Source organism: Centroberyx affinis, unplaced genomic scaffold (assembly GCF_046629955.1).
Source record: "Centroberyx affinis isolate AG114_WGS23_722 - 3 ecotype Tasmania unplaced genomic scaffold, CSIRO-AGI_Caff_v1 ptg001908l_1, whole genome shotgun sequence".
Classification (NCBI taxonomy): Eukaryota; Metazoa; Chordata; class Actinopteri; order Beryciformes; family Berycidae; genus Centroberyx; species Centroberyx affinis.
Window position 1 is genome coordinate 136,145 of NW_027280271.1, and position 15,029 is coordinate 151,173.

Below are 15,029 nucleotides of genomic sequence, written 5' to 3' on the forward strand. Positions count from 1 at the left end.
TGTTGGCTAGTGCAGTACAATGCTACTAGTCTGTGCATCGCCAAGAGACTGATTTAGATCAATTTGAGACTGATTTAGATCAATTTCTATACATTGACCAACATTTTTTTTTATGACGACGCAGCACTGATGAGCCTATGTATGAGAAACACTGCATAGTTAGGGTCTCTCTCTCTTGTTCGCTTTTTCTCTCCCTTCATCTTTCCTTTTAACCTTTCTGAGATGGTCAATCTGATTGGTCAACTAGACATTAAGAACGTGATCAAATCAGCATGATCAGCACACCTAACCATGCTCATCACTAAAAATATTATTCCGCCATATATTATTATACAATATATTTAAATATAACTCTGTTTAGCCTTGATGTTACTAGACGCCCTGGCATCCTCCATCAGCTGTGCCGGTGAGTCGGTGACACGGCGCTACTAGCTTAAAAATACATGTGAAGTTCACGGACGTAGTCGCGTCGCTAAATCTGTCCATGGAAAAAATATTTTTTTCAGCAGATATCTTAGTTACAACAAGATTGAGCTAGCAAGGCAGGTTTGTGTTTATATGTGTGGTATTTATTCAGTTTGGGAAATCCCACGATCTCTAGAAAGCATTAGCTCAAGTTGGTTGGCTGACTCAACAGGGACTAGAAATCGTCTCTGTTGCTAGGTCGTTACTACGGGTCGGCCTACTTGCTGGAGTAGTAAACTAGGTTTCATTACATAGGAGTCTACTGACGTGACTGACTGTTTTCCAGTTATTAGTCAGACCCCATGTATTTCCAGGGAAACGGAGATAACACTAGCTGCTGATCTCATCTTTTATTTCGTTGGTAACCGTTGTATAATTAAGCGCCGAGGTCCGTAAGCATCACTGAAGTACCAATAATGACGGTAAAGCTCACCCTCAAGTGTAATATTGCTTAATTATGTACTATGTTTATTGTTTTCCTGTTAATGGCATGGGTGGAGAGTTACTGGAACACACTGGTGTTCTTGCTTTGTGGTGAGGAAGCAAGAATACACTAATAACTTTTACTCAATTAACTACTTTTTTACTTTTACTTGAGATTTTTTTTAAATCTTAAAGCTGGGGTAGGCTTTGGAGAAATGAGCAAGAATTTTAAAGTACGCAACAAAAAATTCTCCCCCTCCCACTCTCTGCTCCCTCCCTAGCACATTTACAAAGCCATACGACAGCCTGTAACCAATCTATGCGTTTAAAAAAAAAAATGTTTTCATGGAAAAAAACAAAAAAAAAAAGTTCTTTGGTCAGTGAATGTTTTAGTTATAACTAGACTGAGCTAGCAGAACTGTGTTTTGCATAAAAGGTTTGGAATTTATCAAGTTTAGTCAATGCTAAGCCTAACCCAATGCTCTTTCCATATAAAGTGAACCTAACATGACCAATGTCCGTCTCACAATGTGTTTTTGTAACCCTGCTGACTAATCTATGCTGACAAAAATTATCACCCAACACCGGCTGACTGACATGAATGTGGCTCCTTCCTGATGAACAGGTCTTGTACAGTGGGGAAAATATCTGGCTTCCATACACAAGTTCATTCCAGTCCCAGTACTCAGTTTGGATTATGGCTGTTTCAACTCATATCTTCTGTGGATATATTTGTTTTCTCTCTGCAGTTTGCAGGGCAGGCAGGACTAGACTGTCTGTGTGCATGTGATTGACAGCTAGGGACAGGACACCTCCTTTCGGAAGAACTGTCCTGACTGGTTGTTAAGATCCGGGTGCCCTGAGATTTTGGGGATGCTGATTACAGGGCCTGGGACAGCCACAGAGACCGGATTTTTTTCTAGATCGCCTACCCCAGCTTTAAATAAAATGAAAAGTGTTACATCTGATCTTTCCCATGCAATGTAAAAAGGACAAGAGACAAGACAGGACAAAAACCTGAAAATGTCCATCCCCATTATTCGGTAATGTTACTACATATTTATTTTCTTTTTCTATTAGCTATCCAGCTGGTTAGCAAGGCTTCTGAACTAGCTAGAGAGGCTGTTCTTCACCTGAGGTTGGGAACCCTTCAGACGAGTCACCACATCTTATTCCATTTTTATCTGGACAAAATACCACTCATGTCTGGCTAGCTGTGGAGCCTAGCTAAGCCAGCATCTGATCACCGCAGCGGGCCCTTTATTTGGGCCCACTCTACCTCCCGTGTCAATTCAACTGTCCAAGATCTATCTCTGCCTCTGTCCACTGATTTTACCGCTCTATCTGCCCTCTGGACTGCCATCTGTTTTATCACCACTGATATGGGCTGTGGGAAGGAGAGGTAGCTAGCCTCCTTGAAGAGGAGTGGCTTCAGCTGGAGAAACACATCCATACAGCAGTAGTGGCGCCAGGATTTCATTTTTGGATGGGCCAAAATAATTTGGGATGGGCCTTTTAACTACAGAAATTATGTTTTCACATCCCATGTCTTTTATTGCATTCATTTATAGTAGGTGTTATGGCTCTATCATGCCAAACATGTACCACTTGCTATTATTGTGCCGCTTAAACAGCTGATAGGCGTTGACAACTGTCCTGCATTCTACACAGCAGCGTATTGCTACAGCAACATCGAACACTGGGTGAAATAGCCCATTAAATGAAAATGTATGCAAAACCAAATCCTTTAATTACAGGCAACATATTTATTTAAAAAAATCTTGATTAAATGCCAGACACATCCACTTATTTTGTAAATCTGTAAAACGTTTTCTTTAAATTAACAAGTTTTGACAAGCCATTGTCAAGGCTTTGACATTTAATTATGTGTTTACATTTTCAATAACATGCCAGAACCCAAAAAACAACAAAGAAAATAGGCTGCATGGAATGAAAGAGAAAGAAATCCAATTCCTTACTATGACATACTTCATGTCAACAAGTCTCATCTGTGAGCCGCATTGGGCTATTTGTTAACCTTACAGGAGTAGTCGGCGGGGTTTGCTTTTGAAAATATTAATAATTTCATCATAGTCCAGAGTTTCTGTAAGATCACTCTCAAATGTTAACAGGCAGAGCGAGTTCAGGTGAGCGGTGAGCACAGAGCTCCTGCTGGCAGTTTTTATTCTCTTGACACTGGAGAAGACAAGCTCAACAGTGCATGATGTCATTGGCAGAGTGACCACTGCTTTTAAGAAGGAATGAATATGAGGGAAGACTTCCTCCCTGCATATGTCCATCACATCAATAAGACTTAAAGGTTTCTCCTCTTGCCCTCTTCCTTGCGGCGTGCTGGAGGAACACTGAAAGCTCAGACTCTGTCACATTGATATGGAAAAGCTTTCCTGCATCATTTAGACTTTTCTGCCAAACTGCTGTCACAAGAGGTTGCCAATAAAGCCGCCGCTGATCTCATCAGGCCATACGAGTCATCATGGAACCTGGCATTAAGTTCATTAAGCTGGCAGTCGGCAGTTGGTTTAACATAGCCCGCAGGTCATTGTCACTCCGGACCCTTGTAGACTTTCCCAGCGAGGCAGTAACAATACTGTCCCCGAAACGACGAGGGAGTTTTCGTGAGCGGGAAGGCAAGGATCAGTGGTGGAAAGTAACTAAGTACATTTTATCAAGTACTGTACTTAAGTACAATTTTGAGGTACTTGTACTTTACTTGAGTATTTCCATTTTATGCTACTTTGTACTTATACTCCACTACATTTTAGAGGGAAATATTGTACTTTTTACTCCATTACATTTATTTCACAGCTATAGTTACTAGTTACTTTTCAGATCAATATTTTATATTTAAAACATTTGATCATCTTTATAAAATAACTATAAAATAGCATTGTTATAGACTACCCAAAAGTATAGCTAAATTGTTAAGATTAGCTTCATGTTGACAACTTTAAAATGCTGCTTACATGTACATGTATGTCAATAAATCAGTATTAATATTCCAATAATTTATGAAAAATATAACTCTCTAAATGGGGACAGTTTGCATAATGAGTATGTTTACTTTGATACTCTAAGTACATTTTGCTGCCAATACTTGTACTTTTACTTAAGTAAGATTTTGAATGCAGGACTTTTACTTGTAATGGAGTATCTTTACATTGTTGTATTGCTACTTTTACTTAAGTAAAAGATCTCAGTAATTCTTCCACCACTGGCAAGGATATATCCCAACTGCTGAATTATTATCCCTCATGATCTTATTCGTCATTGTCAGCATCTTAAGGAATTCACTGTTACAGCTGTCATGAGAGCGGATGTCTGTAAGTGATTGTTTAAGATTTTCTATCAAATCTACTGTGTCTGTCACCGATACGCTGATGGACTGTAGGCCTTTGGTTGCAAAATCTGACTTATTGAACAGTTCTTTAAAGCGTACAATGAGAAATATGAATTTCTTTGTTTGCATCTGCTGTAGTAACACCTGTGCGTCAATTTGACTCTGTCCTCCCTCTTCTGCATATTCTGACAGCACTTCAAGGATTAGGTCATAAAGAGCGCCTGCCATGCAGTCCTCAACCGGCAGATGCAGGTCAGCTCCCGGCAGGCCTCCCTTGAGGACTCTGGGGCATGCGGCCCTTCTTGCGGAGCTTTGGGGACCGACCGGCAGTGGTTGGTGCTGCCTCGGGCCATCTGGTCGGATGTGGTTTAGAGAGGCTCAAGGCGCACCCTACCCATTTTCAATCCTGAGGTAGAGGAGGACCTTCTCCCTCTCCCCAACAGCTTCTCACCGCTGGCCAACGACAGTTTTGCTCAGATGTGCCCTCCACCTCAGCTGCCGTGAGAGTGGTGTCCCCTGACCGGAGGAAGCCTCGGCAGCGGAGTCACCGTCTGCCCCGGCCCGCGCGCTCTGCGTCCCCTGAGGCTGCCCGCCCACGGAGCGCTAGCTCCCAGCCTCCAATCATTTCCCTCGGAACTACTCTGTCCACGCTGGGGGATGTATCGACGACAGCCCGTCCTTCCCGGTGGTTGGTAGTGTAGTGGTTGGCGGCAATTGTGCAACACCTGTGGGACAAGCATCCTTACACTAATATCCACCATAGTGGATGCTATAGTTAGACCTTTACTCAAGAAAACAAACTTGGACTCCTCTGCTCTTAGTAACTACCGCCCCATCTCTAATCTACCCCTTTTGAATAAAGTCCTGGAGAACGTGGTTTCCAAACAGTTAAACACCTTTCTGAGAATGACATCTGAGAGACATTTCAATCCGTCTTCAGGGCAAAGCAAAGCACTGAGACAGCCCTGGCTAAAGTCCTTGACGATCTTAGATTAATTGCAGATGCTGACTTTGTATCAGTTCTTGTCCACTAAACCCGAGTGCCGCATTCAACACTATCGACTAGGGTTCGATAGTGTTTAAGCCTGATACCCATTCTGATATTTTTTAACTGAAGCTGCTGATAGACGATATTTTGTGCCGATGAAAACTACTATGCAAAAAATAATGAAAACTATTACTAGAGTAAATCCCTTTTTGATGAATTGTTTGAATAAACAAAATTAACAAAGGGGATATTGCAAATGCAAAATAAAGGTGCCCTGAGAGATACTATCAACAAAAGTTTTTTTCCCTCTTCTTTTGCTGTCATTGGTATTGTAAACAGTCTGAAGACATATTTCTGACACAAACATGAAGACAAAGCATATATCCGCTTTTAAAAAATTGGAATAGAATAAATAAAAGTTACTAAAATAATTCTCTTTTAAATAAAACATTACATAAATAAAATGTGCAAAATAGCAGTTCCCTGAGAGCTACTGTCAAAAAAAAAGCTTTGTCTCTGTTTTCTTAGGTAGTTAATTGGCTCATAGAGTTAGTGCTGATGATCCATCAAATACGTTTTTTTTCTGGTTGAAAAACAGTGGAATTATTAGCATGACTGAAAACTGTTTTTTTTTGTGTGGCTAATCGCTGGCTAATATAGGCACTGCCAGCACTGTACCGTTTACCCATATCATGAAGTACAAATGGCCATGAAAAGCGCAACCAGCCTTCACTTGCACATAAACACGTTACTATGAAAAATATTATTTGAATGAGGTTTTAGGGGTCACGTTAATGTTTATAGCTAATGGTGTGGCTGCTGAGTTACTAAACTCACTTTAGTTATTATTATTGTCATTATTATTGTTATTATTGTCACAACAATAATCAATACACTTTCTCTCAGTGCAGCAGACATTTGGCCATCACGACATGACATTCAGAGGTAACTCCTTCATTCAACCCTTTTGAACAAAGGGATTGAAGAGTAAAAATTCAAAGTTTCTCCCTCTAGGAGGCAATGTCACCTTCTGTATCCCACAGAAGCGTATTGAAGCAATATCATGTTTTGCGTCATTAAAATGTACTGCCCAGTATCTGCTGTGGATACTGGGTCAAAAATATATTTTTACAATGGACATGGTATAGGAAATTTTATTTAAATTGAAATGATAGAAATTGTTATGTGAGGCTTACACAATGAGGAGAATGAGACGGAAATAATTTCCTTTCGGCTCATCATAGAGGTGATGTGATTTCCATGTGTTTTATTGTCTGTCTTTGAACTTGATATATACTTTTTAACTTAATAAAAAAAGAAAAAATGCCATCACAGATCTCAGACAGCTCAAGAGAATAGGCAGCATACTAACCATAGTGATTACATAGCTTTGTTGAATACTCAATTCTGATTGGCCAGGAAAGGCATTCTGATGTCCGTTATTTCTGATTCTGCTGTTTCACATCTAATTATATCATGCCGCAGTAAAGAAGTCCCGTCAATTTTGTTGATCAATTTAAATAGTGACACCTTGAGCCAAAATGACGTCTTGTGCTTTTCGCTATGCTTGTCCTATATCTTTTTGTTAACCATTGATTTTGTTTAGTTAGATCTAGTTAGGCTCATTCTCTGTAAAGTCCTCTGAGACATGCTTGTGATAAATATATAAATAAACAAACTTGAACTTGAACTCCTTGGTTACAGCAGACAGTCCTGCTGGAATAGTTTTTTGGTAGAAGCTTGAAAATTAATTTAGCTAGTAATAAAATAATTTTAAATCAATATATGTTATCAAATGATCTGTATTTGTAATTATATTTTTTAAACCAATGGGATATCATCTTTGTTGTCCTCCAGCTTATGACTGGATTTATGAAACCATATGCAGGTGTATATATGCTCATATTTCAATGTTTTTACCTGAACCAGCCATATCCCATCTTTGGTGTCCTCCACAAGCTCATAGAAGTGCACTTCTCCACTGAAGGAGGTGGTGCTGCCGTCTCCTCCCTCTGTTTGCTCTTTCTCTCTCTTTATGGCTGAGTACAGCTCCCCCTGCGTCAACTCTCCTACAGGGGAGAACAGTAAGTCAGTCAGTCTCGTCTCTCTGATTAAAGGAATAGTTCACCCAAAAATGAAAATTCTGTCACCATCTACTCACCCTCATGCCAGTTGAATCACAGGTGAAGTTTGTCCATATAACACACAGGGAGGTTGCCAGCACAACTCCATAGCAGCCTTCTCCAAAACAACTGAAGTCAGTGGGGACCAGTTCTTCAGAGTTCCAAAAAGACCTACAGTATATTTACACCATCATTTAGTGCAAATCTTAACTACAGCTGATTGATTTGCAACAAATAATGGTGTATAGGTCTTTCTATTCAGTGTGATTGTTTGGCTGCTTTTGTTTTGGGACTCTAAAGAACAGGTCCCCATTGACTTCAGTTGTTTTGGAGAAGGCTGCTACCAAGTTGTGCTGGCAACCTCCCTGTGTGTTATATGGACTAACAAATTTCACCTGTGTTTCATTTGGCATGAGGGTGAGTAAATGAGGACAGAATTTTTGTTTTTGGGTGAACTATTCCTGTAACCTAGTAAAACTTCCCCTGCAACAAATCTGCAAGAGAGGAATACAACATATTAAAGTCAGTAGTTTAGTAGTAAGTTAGTTAGGGAGGTATTAATTATATTGCGGTTCACGCTGTTCTTGCTCCGTCTGCAATCTACCCCTTGTGTTGAGCCTATCTGCATTTTACATATGGGTAAGTGAACAGTTATCTCATTTAGTTTTTTTTCCATAAAGAAATCATGAGGAACTTTAATGTACCAAATGTGCAGCATAGGCGTACTGTTGCCAAATAGAAGGCTTTTCAGCGGCTCCATAGATAAGCTCATTTCCAACATTTATTTAAGTGACATTGGTTTATGTATCCTCTATTTTGTTTACTGGCATGGTAATAAATGATCATATTAAGCAAAATCTTGCCATTGATATACATTTATATTAGAGCTGCCGTGGTATTGATTTTTTCCTTACCGCACAAATTAGCGAAGCCATTCAAACTGTCGCGGTAACAGCCATAAAAAAAAAAAATTTAAACCTTAGAACAGTGTTACAGTTGTTGTAAGTGCTCGCCACTTGTTGCTGTCCCGGTTGTATTTAGTCACTCTGGCAAATGCCTCGGGGACTCCTAACTGACGTAGTGCCGAGCCGGGACCTCCCGAGGTAGACCGGCTGCCTTTCACTGCATCGTATAATGGGTGATGAGTGGTCCTAATAGTCCAGTAATAATGTAACTTGACCTCCCACAAATTGCAACCAAAACAAACTCAATGGATTTTGTGTACTCAATATGTTCTGAATGAGAGAAAAAAAGTCCTAAGGAATTGTATGAAGGGAAAGTTTTGAAAATCACCTAAATATGATCCTACCAAAAATGCCTTTTTAGCCTTTTTTTTTTTACAATGTAAGTCTATGGGATATATAAGGGTATAAGATGCGATGCTAGATTTGTCATGTTTCCTCGCATGACGTTGATCTTCTTGTTGCAAATGCGGCACACTGCCTCCCTCTTCCCTCTTTTGTCTCAAAGCCAAAATGTTCCCAAACAGGAGAAGTAAGGTTGGGTTTCGCTACAAGATCCATTCTTTTAGCCTAATTTGAAGCGAAAACTTTCCGTAGCCAACAGTTACAAAGCACGTTCTGGGTGGCAGGTCCTCCGATCAGAGCGTTAACTGCGCAACTGTGAGTGGAAACTTTCGAACACCTGGCGTGAAGAAAATAGGCTACACAATTATAATAATTATAATTATTATTATTTAAAAAAAATAGTACTGCATTTATTTCAGATCACATAACTTTTACAAGCAGAAATTGGAACATAAACAATAGGCCTAAAATAAACAAAAAAAAAACCCAGCGGTGAAGCGGTGATCAGCTTGACTCTGCGGTGGGCGTGACGTGATTTCTTTACCGCGGTAATGCGGTAACCGCGGCAGCTCTAATTTATATTGCTCAATAAGGAACAGACGGATGCGTAGTCCGACAAAAACAGAAGCCATGCGTATCTCCAAAGTTGCTTAAATGGCTGCGTATATGATCCGACCCTTCTGACACAAACGGATGGAACTGAAATGCAACCGGTGATACCTAGTTAAGCTGTATTGCTTTAGATCAATTTCTATATACTGACCAACTTTTGATTTTGTGGCATGATAGTGTGCCACAAATAAACCTATGTGTGGGAAACCCCGAAACTCTACAAGGTCAAGTCCCCCAGCAGTGATCACTTATTTTGTTTTTCAACCTAGCTTATAACACGTTTCTGTCATCAAGATGACTGCACGACTATTAATAACCAGTTAGCATTTTATGTCCCTCAATCGACATTATTCCTGCACTCTTTTAGAGCATCCCATGCCATGTGATGCTACAGTATGTTTCGCCTTTTCCCTTTTCACATTCCCAAAGATGTTCAATGGGGTTCAATGGGGCCAAAAAAGAAAAGAAAAAGCCCAGCTCCTCACCAGTCAGCTCTCTGGAAAAATGGCATCACCACCCATAGAAGTTCCTGTGTACTTTCTTTTTTAGGAGTTCTGTGGTTGTAATAAAGTTTAGTAGGGATGGGACAATATCGAAATTCAATATATCGCAATGAAAAAAAAGTGAAAATACATATTGTGGGGTAGAAAATTGAATCACGATATTAGCTCCATTTTATTCTGCTGTAGTAATCACAAATGAGACAGCTTGCCCATCACAATTTCACAAGCTCTCCATCCAAATTCTATTATCTACATTTTGTAATTACATCCTAGCAAGCCAATGCCATTGCTAGAAAGATTTGTGTCTCAGAAATAAACATAATTCTGCACAGTCAATTGTTTGTTGTCACTGAACTTTTATTACATCGTATCATGGTTGTATCGAATCGTGAACCCCATATTGCGCATCGAATCGTATCATGAGATAAGCATATTGTCCCGCCCCTAAAGTTTAGCAAACTTGAAATAAAAGAATGTGTCTTTGTAATTCTAGTTTGAAAAAAATGGGAATGCTTGTAACTTAATGTTTGTTTTAGTCTAATTAATGGTTACACGCAATGAAATCACAAAACTTTTACACGCAAAGCTACAACACTCTCCTCACTACTTTTCAGCAGTTGAAATTTCAGAGCTACGGATCCTGGCATCCAGTCTCGAACTTCAAGCCAATCATATGCCATATTTCCCACTGAAACTGCTGTCACTGGCTGGACTTCCTATCGATCAGTCAAAGGTACATTCACAAAGATGGCTGCCATGATGAAAATAGGCGAGTGTTTCAATGTGGTAGTAGTTAGGTTTTAGAACGTTCCATGGTAAAATAAAGTTTGTGGACAAAATTGTATGTCAGCATTTTTCTTTGAAGCGTTGTAGGCTATCAATCAAACCGATACTGGACAATTTTAGGGAGGAATACACACATTAAAGGAATAGTTCACCCAAAAACAAAAATTCTGAAGAACTGGTCCCCACTGACTTTAGTTGTTTTGGAGAAGGCTGCTATGGAGTTGTGCTGGCAACCTCCCTGTGTGTTATATGGACAAACTTCACCTGTGTTTCAACTGGCATGAGGGTGAGTAGATGATGATAGAATTTTCATTTTTGGGTGAACTATTCCTTTAAGGGAAACCATGATTGAAAGTTAACCTATGCTCGGAAATTGTCGTGGCCACAATTTACCAACGCCTGGGAACGAGATGTGTATGTTGTGGGAACGACACAGAGAACCTATTATGTTGCCATTCCAAGGTTGAAAACAAAGTAGACAGGGCCTTTGCTGTCAGGGCCCCTAGACTTTAGTGATGGGTGGACCAAGGTTATTATAGTTTTGCATTTTTCATTAGTTTTTATTTTTATTTCGTTTTGACTTTTTGTTTTCAATTTCAGTTTAGTTTGAATTAGTTTTTAAAGCGGGTTTGCTAGTTTAGTTTAGTTTTTATTTTTTGAAAATGCTTAGTTTTAGTTTAGTTTTTATTAGTTTCAGTGTCAGTGTCTTTTTTTTGTAATATGGGGTATTTGTCAGGGGCGAGATTCAAAAAGGTAAAAAAAAATAATAAAAAAAATTGGAAGATAGATTTCATACCCACCCAAAATACTAGGCTTATGTATGAAATAAATTGACAAAGACGAAAACTAAAGACATTTTCTCTATAATTTTAGTTTATTTTAATTAGTTTTGTAAACACACAATACAGTTTCAGTTAGTTATCGTTTTTTTGGTAAAGCCTCGTTTTTATTTTTATTTCAGTTAACGAAAATGTTTTTTCACACCTAGTTTTTGTTATTTCGCCCCAAGGTTAACGATATTAACCTTGGGGCGGACTCGAAACAGCGTTTTGAAAGCTTCGACACTTTTGCGACACTGCTTGTTGAAACAATGCTATCACAGTGGCCAAGTCACATGATTTCAGCAAACAAAGCTTTGTTACATCGAATTGTTTCGAAACGTGTCGCAGTTTTGGTGATTGGACGCTAGGGGCTCGAGCCTAAAGTGAACCCGTGTCAAATTTCTGGCAACTACTGATCTCGAATCAGTTGTCATAACTTGGACTCATACTAACTGACTGACTCAAACAAGTTTTAGTTGATCTGCAGTCAGTGATTCCAGGGGCCTGTACTACGAAGCAGGATTTGGGGTTAGCGAGGTAACCTCAGGTTTAACCCTGGGTTTTCAGTCTCACGAAGGTGGTTCATTTCTTACCGGGGTAGATCACCATGGCAACTTATGCTGCACGGCTAAGCTGCTCCGGAGCAGGTTAGCCGTGCAGCATGCAAAATCTTTTTACAGCCTCAGTGTGTCCACAAACTATTTTACCAATGAAAAATATGCCCACTGTGTCCTGATGACAGACAGTTCCTCCAGTAATCCTCTCTAGCTTGGAAGCAGAAACAACTTTTACTTTTCGGGGTTATGTTTTGTAATGCTGACAGTTATTCATTATAAGAATTTGTTCTTCTTGAGAGAAGAACCCAATGTTAGTTGCTATCCATTTCTTTCCGATTGAAAATGTCAGCAGAAAATATTAGGGCTTATATCATCCTATAATTAGGTCTATTCTCTATGGCTTTTATTGTTTGATTAGCCTATAGGCTAATCAAAATAATAAAATATATTTTATTTTGGCCTATTTTTAGACTATTATTTTATAGTTTTGCGCTTATAGGCCTATTCTATGTCCTTTTCTCCGCTGAATCATATTACTTTTGCTATGCAACAATCTAATTTCCCCACGGGGATCAATAGTTTCATCTTATCTTATCCGAATTGTCTGATCTAGATCTGTCCATGTTGCATGTGATTGGCTATTTGTTACAAACCCTGCCTCTTTCATGTGAACGCGCCCATAGCTGGATAGGTAAATCCTGGGTTGACAGAGACAGTTGATAACCAGCTACGTGAGACCGGTTATCAGGATCGTCAATGTTAGGTTTAGTGAAGCCGGCTAACTCAAAGACACCCTGACTTTGTTGAACTTGCTTCGTAGTATAGGCCCCAGGTCTCCTGCAGATCACCTGATGTACCTTCCCACTAACATTTACAATAAAAACAAATAAACATGGCCAAATGTTGTGGGTTTTCATGTAGGAGAGAGACAAGAGTCATTCTGGCTGATATTCAGAGAGATTTAGTTGATTTGGAGAAATGGAGGGAGCAAGAAATATAAACAATTACAAATTGTTTTCTTGAATAAAAATAATTCCTGATAACACGCAGAATTTCCTATTCCATACACTACTTTTATACACAAATGTTTATTTCATACACAAATTAAGATTACAGTATTTCATACACAAATTAAGGTATAAGCATATAAATGCCTTCTTATATATGTCTATAAAGTCTACAAATAGAACATAAATATTCTATATAAGCTATACTGTCATACATACTTTACACATATGAAAATTATTAAAATACAACCATATGAAGGCCTCCATATTCTACATAACTTCAGGTCTGTTTATTTCAGGATATGTTAGACCAATGGTTCTCAACGTGGGGTCTGGGGACCACCAGGGGTCCTTGAGGGGGTTCCAGGTTGTCCCCAGCAAATTGATGAATTATTAAACTTCACCATTATGGAGTTAACACAATTAGAGGATGGAGAAGAATGACTATTTTGACTGTCGTTCACTGTTATCGCTGTACCTTAAATACAGATAGTCATGGAATTCAGGACAAAATCATATCTGACAATAAATATATTCTCAGATGTGGGTCCGAGAGAAGAAATCTCATCAAATGGGGGTCTGTGGCCCTAATGTGGACTAAATTAGGGGTCCTTGATATGAAAAAGGTTGAGAATCACTGACTACTCTTAAATGAAAATATATGCAAGTAACTTCCAAATCGTTGAATCATTATAGGTGTTGTTTTGGGTATTCCCACTGCATTTACACGCATTTGACCAGCAGATGTCGCCAGCGCGCGGTGTTTCGAGCGTTTCGAAACAGTGAATCATTTCACGGTTCAATTGGTTCAAAGCTTCAGAAAGAATCGTTTCTCCCATCACCAGTTCAGGGCCGCTGTTGTTATGTTTGTGAAGCCCGTTATCACAGGCATACCCTGACTATGTTAAACTTGCTTCATGAGACAGGCCCCAGGACTCAGAGATACACTCACCCTAAAGAGGGGGTGATAGTCTTTGATAACTGGAACACAAACACTGTCACGGATTAGACTGCAAGTTTCGGAGTTGGAGCCAATTCACTTCAGTTACTTCAAGATGTTTACTGAGTGGTACATTACAAAAGTCAATAACTCCACGAAGACCATGTTAAGATAATTTAGGTTTTTTTTCCCCCTCCATGTTCTCGAGAGGCTCTCACCTGATTTTTCCACCAGTTCGCTGACATCTTTCTTCTCGGCCAGTCCCGAGTATCCCAGCCCTCGGCACTCCAGGATGGTCTTCAACTTCTTGTAACTGAGACTGACTGGATCCACCAGCTGAGTTGCGAACACACCAGTCTCATACCAAACTACCGCCTCGAAAAACCTCGCTAGCATAAACAACACCATGAAATACAGGAGCAGGAAGAAGAGTTTTAACCACATTTTATAGTTCGGTGAGGCGGGGGATGGCAGTTTGGAGATTATTTCTCTGTCTGATGTTCCCGTCTATTATCACTGGATTACCGAAGCGTTATGTTAAATTAGTCGCCACTCTGCGTAATTTCCCAGTGATAGTTCGGTGTAAAATGTCAAATTAAAATCGTCGGCCGTCCGTCAAACCTTCATCGTTTGGCCAAGAATGGGTCGAAGAATATTCCCTGACTGTCCACCATTTTCACCAGCCGTTTTTTAGTTTCTTGAGTCTTGCAGTAAACAGCGAGCGGTGACAGTTAGCACATTAGCTTAGCATCGCAGGTAGGGCCTCGGTTGTGTACCAACCAAAACAGGCAGGCCTTGTCAAGCTCACATGTCAACTGAACATGACGCCGCTTATAAGCAGTATTTTAGTGCCAGGTTAGCTGGTCTGGTGCTGGAATCGGAGATATTCTGCACAACGGCCTAAATGGTAATAATGATGATGAGTCTGACTTTGTTCTGATCAGCTGGTGTAAACTGACAATCTGACGTCACCGCAGTGCTTCCGGCTGCACTTCACAAATGTAAACATTGCAAAATAAAGGTCTCTAAAAAAATTGTGATGGCTAACAGTTTGATTTTTGCATGAAAAAAAAGAGTTGTTTTTTGTTTTCTCGTTTTTTAACAAGACGCAGAAACGAAAATATATATATTGTTTATAT

General features: G+C 39.6%; 1 protein-coding gene across 5 annotated transcripts in view; it reads right to left on the reverse strand.

Annotated features, from left to right (window-relative positions):
- The window catches only part of rnf103 (ring finger protein 103), a 31,982-nt gene extending 17,157 nt beyond the window's left edge, over positions 1-14,825 (reverse strand). For all 5 annotated transcript variants that reach the window (XM_071530276.1, XM_071530274.1, XM_071530277.1 and 2 more), the window contains exons 1-2: positions 14,109-14,825; positions 7,155-7,303 (exon numbers count right to left, since the gene is read on the reverse strand). In XM_071530276.1, the coding sequence (XP_071386377.1) occupies positions 7,155-7,303; positions 14,109-14,334 (375 nt within the window). In that variant the 5' untranslated portion in view covers positions 14,335-14,825. The remainder of the gene's footprint in view (positions 1-7,154; positions 7,304-14,108) is intronic.
- Between the last annotated feature and the right edge of the window lie 204 nt (positions 14,826-15,029).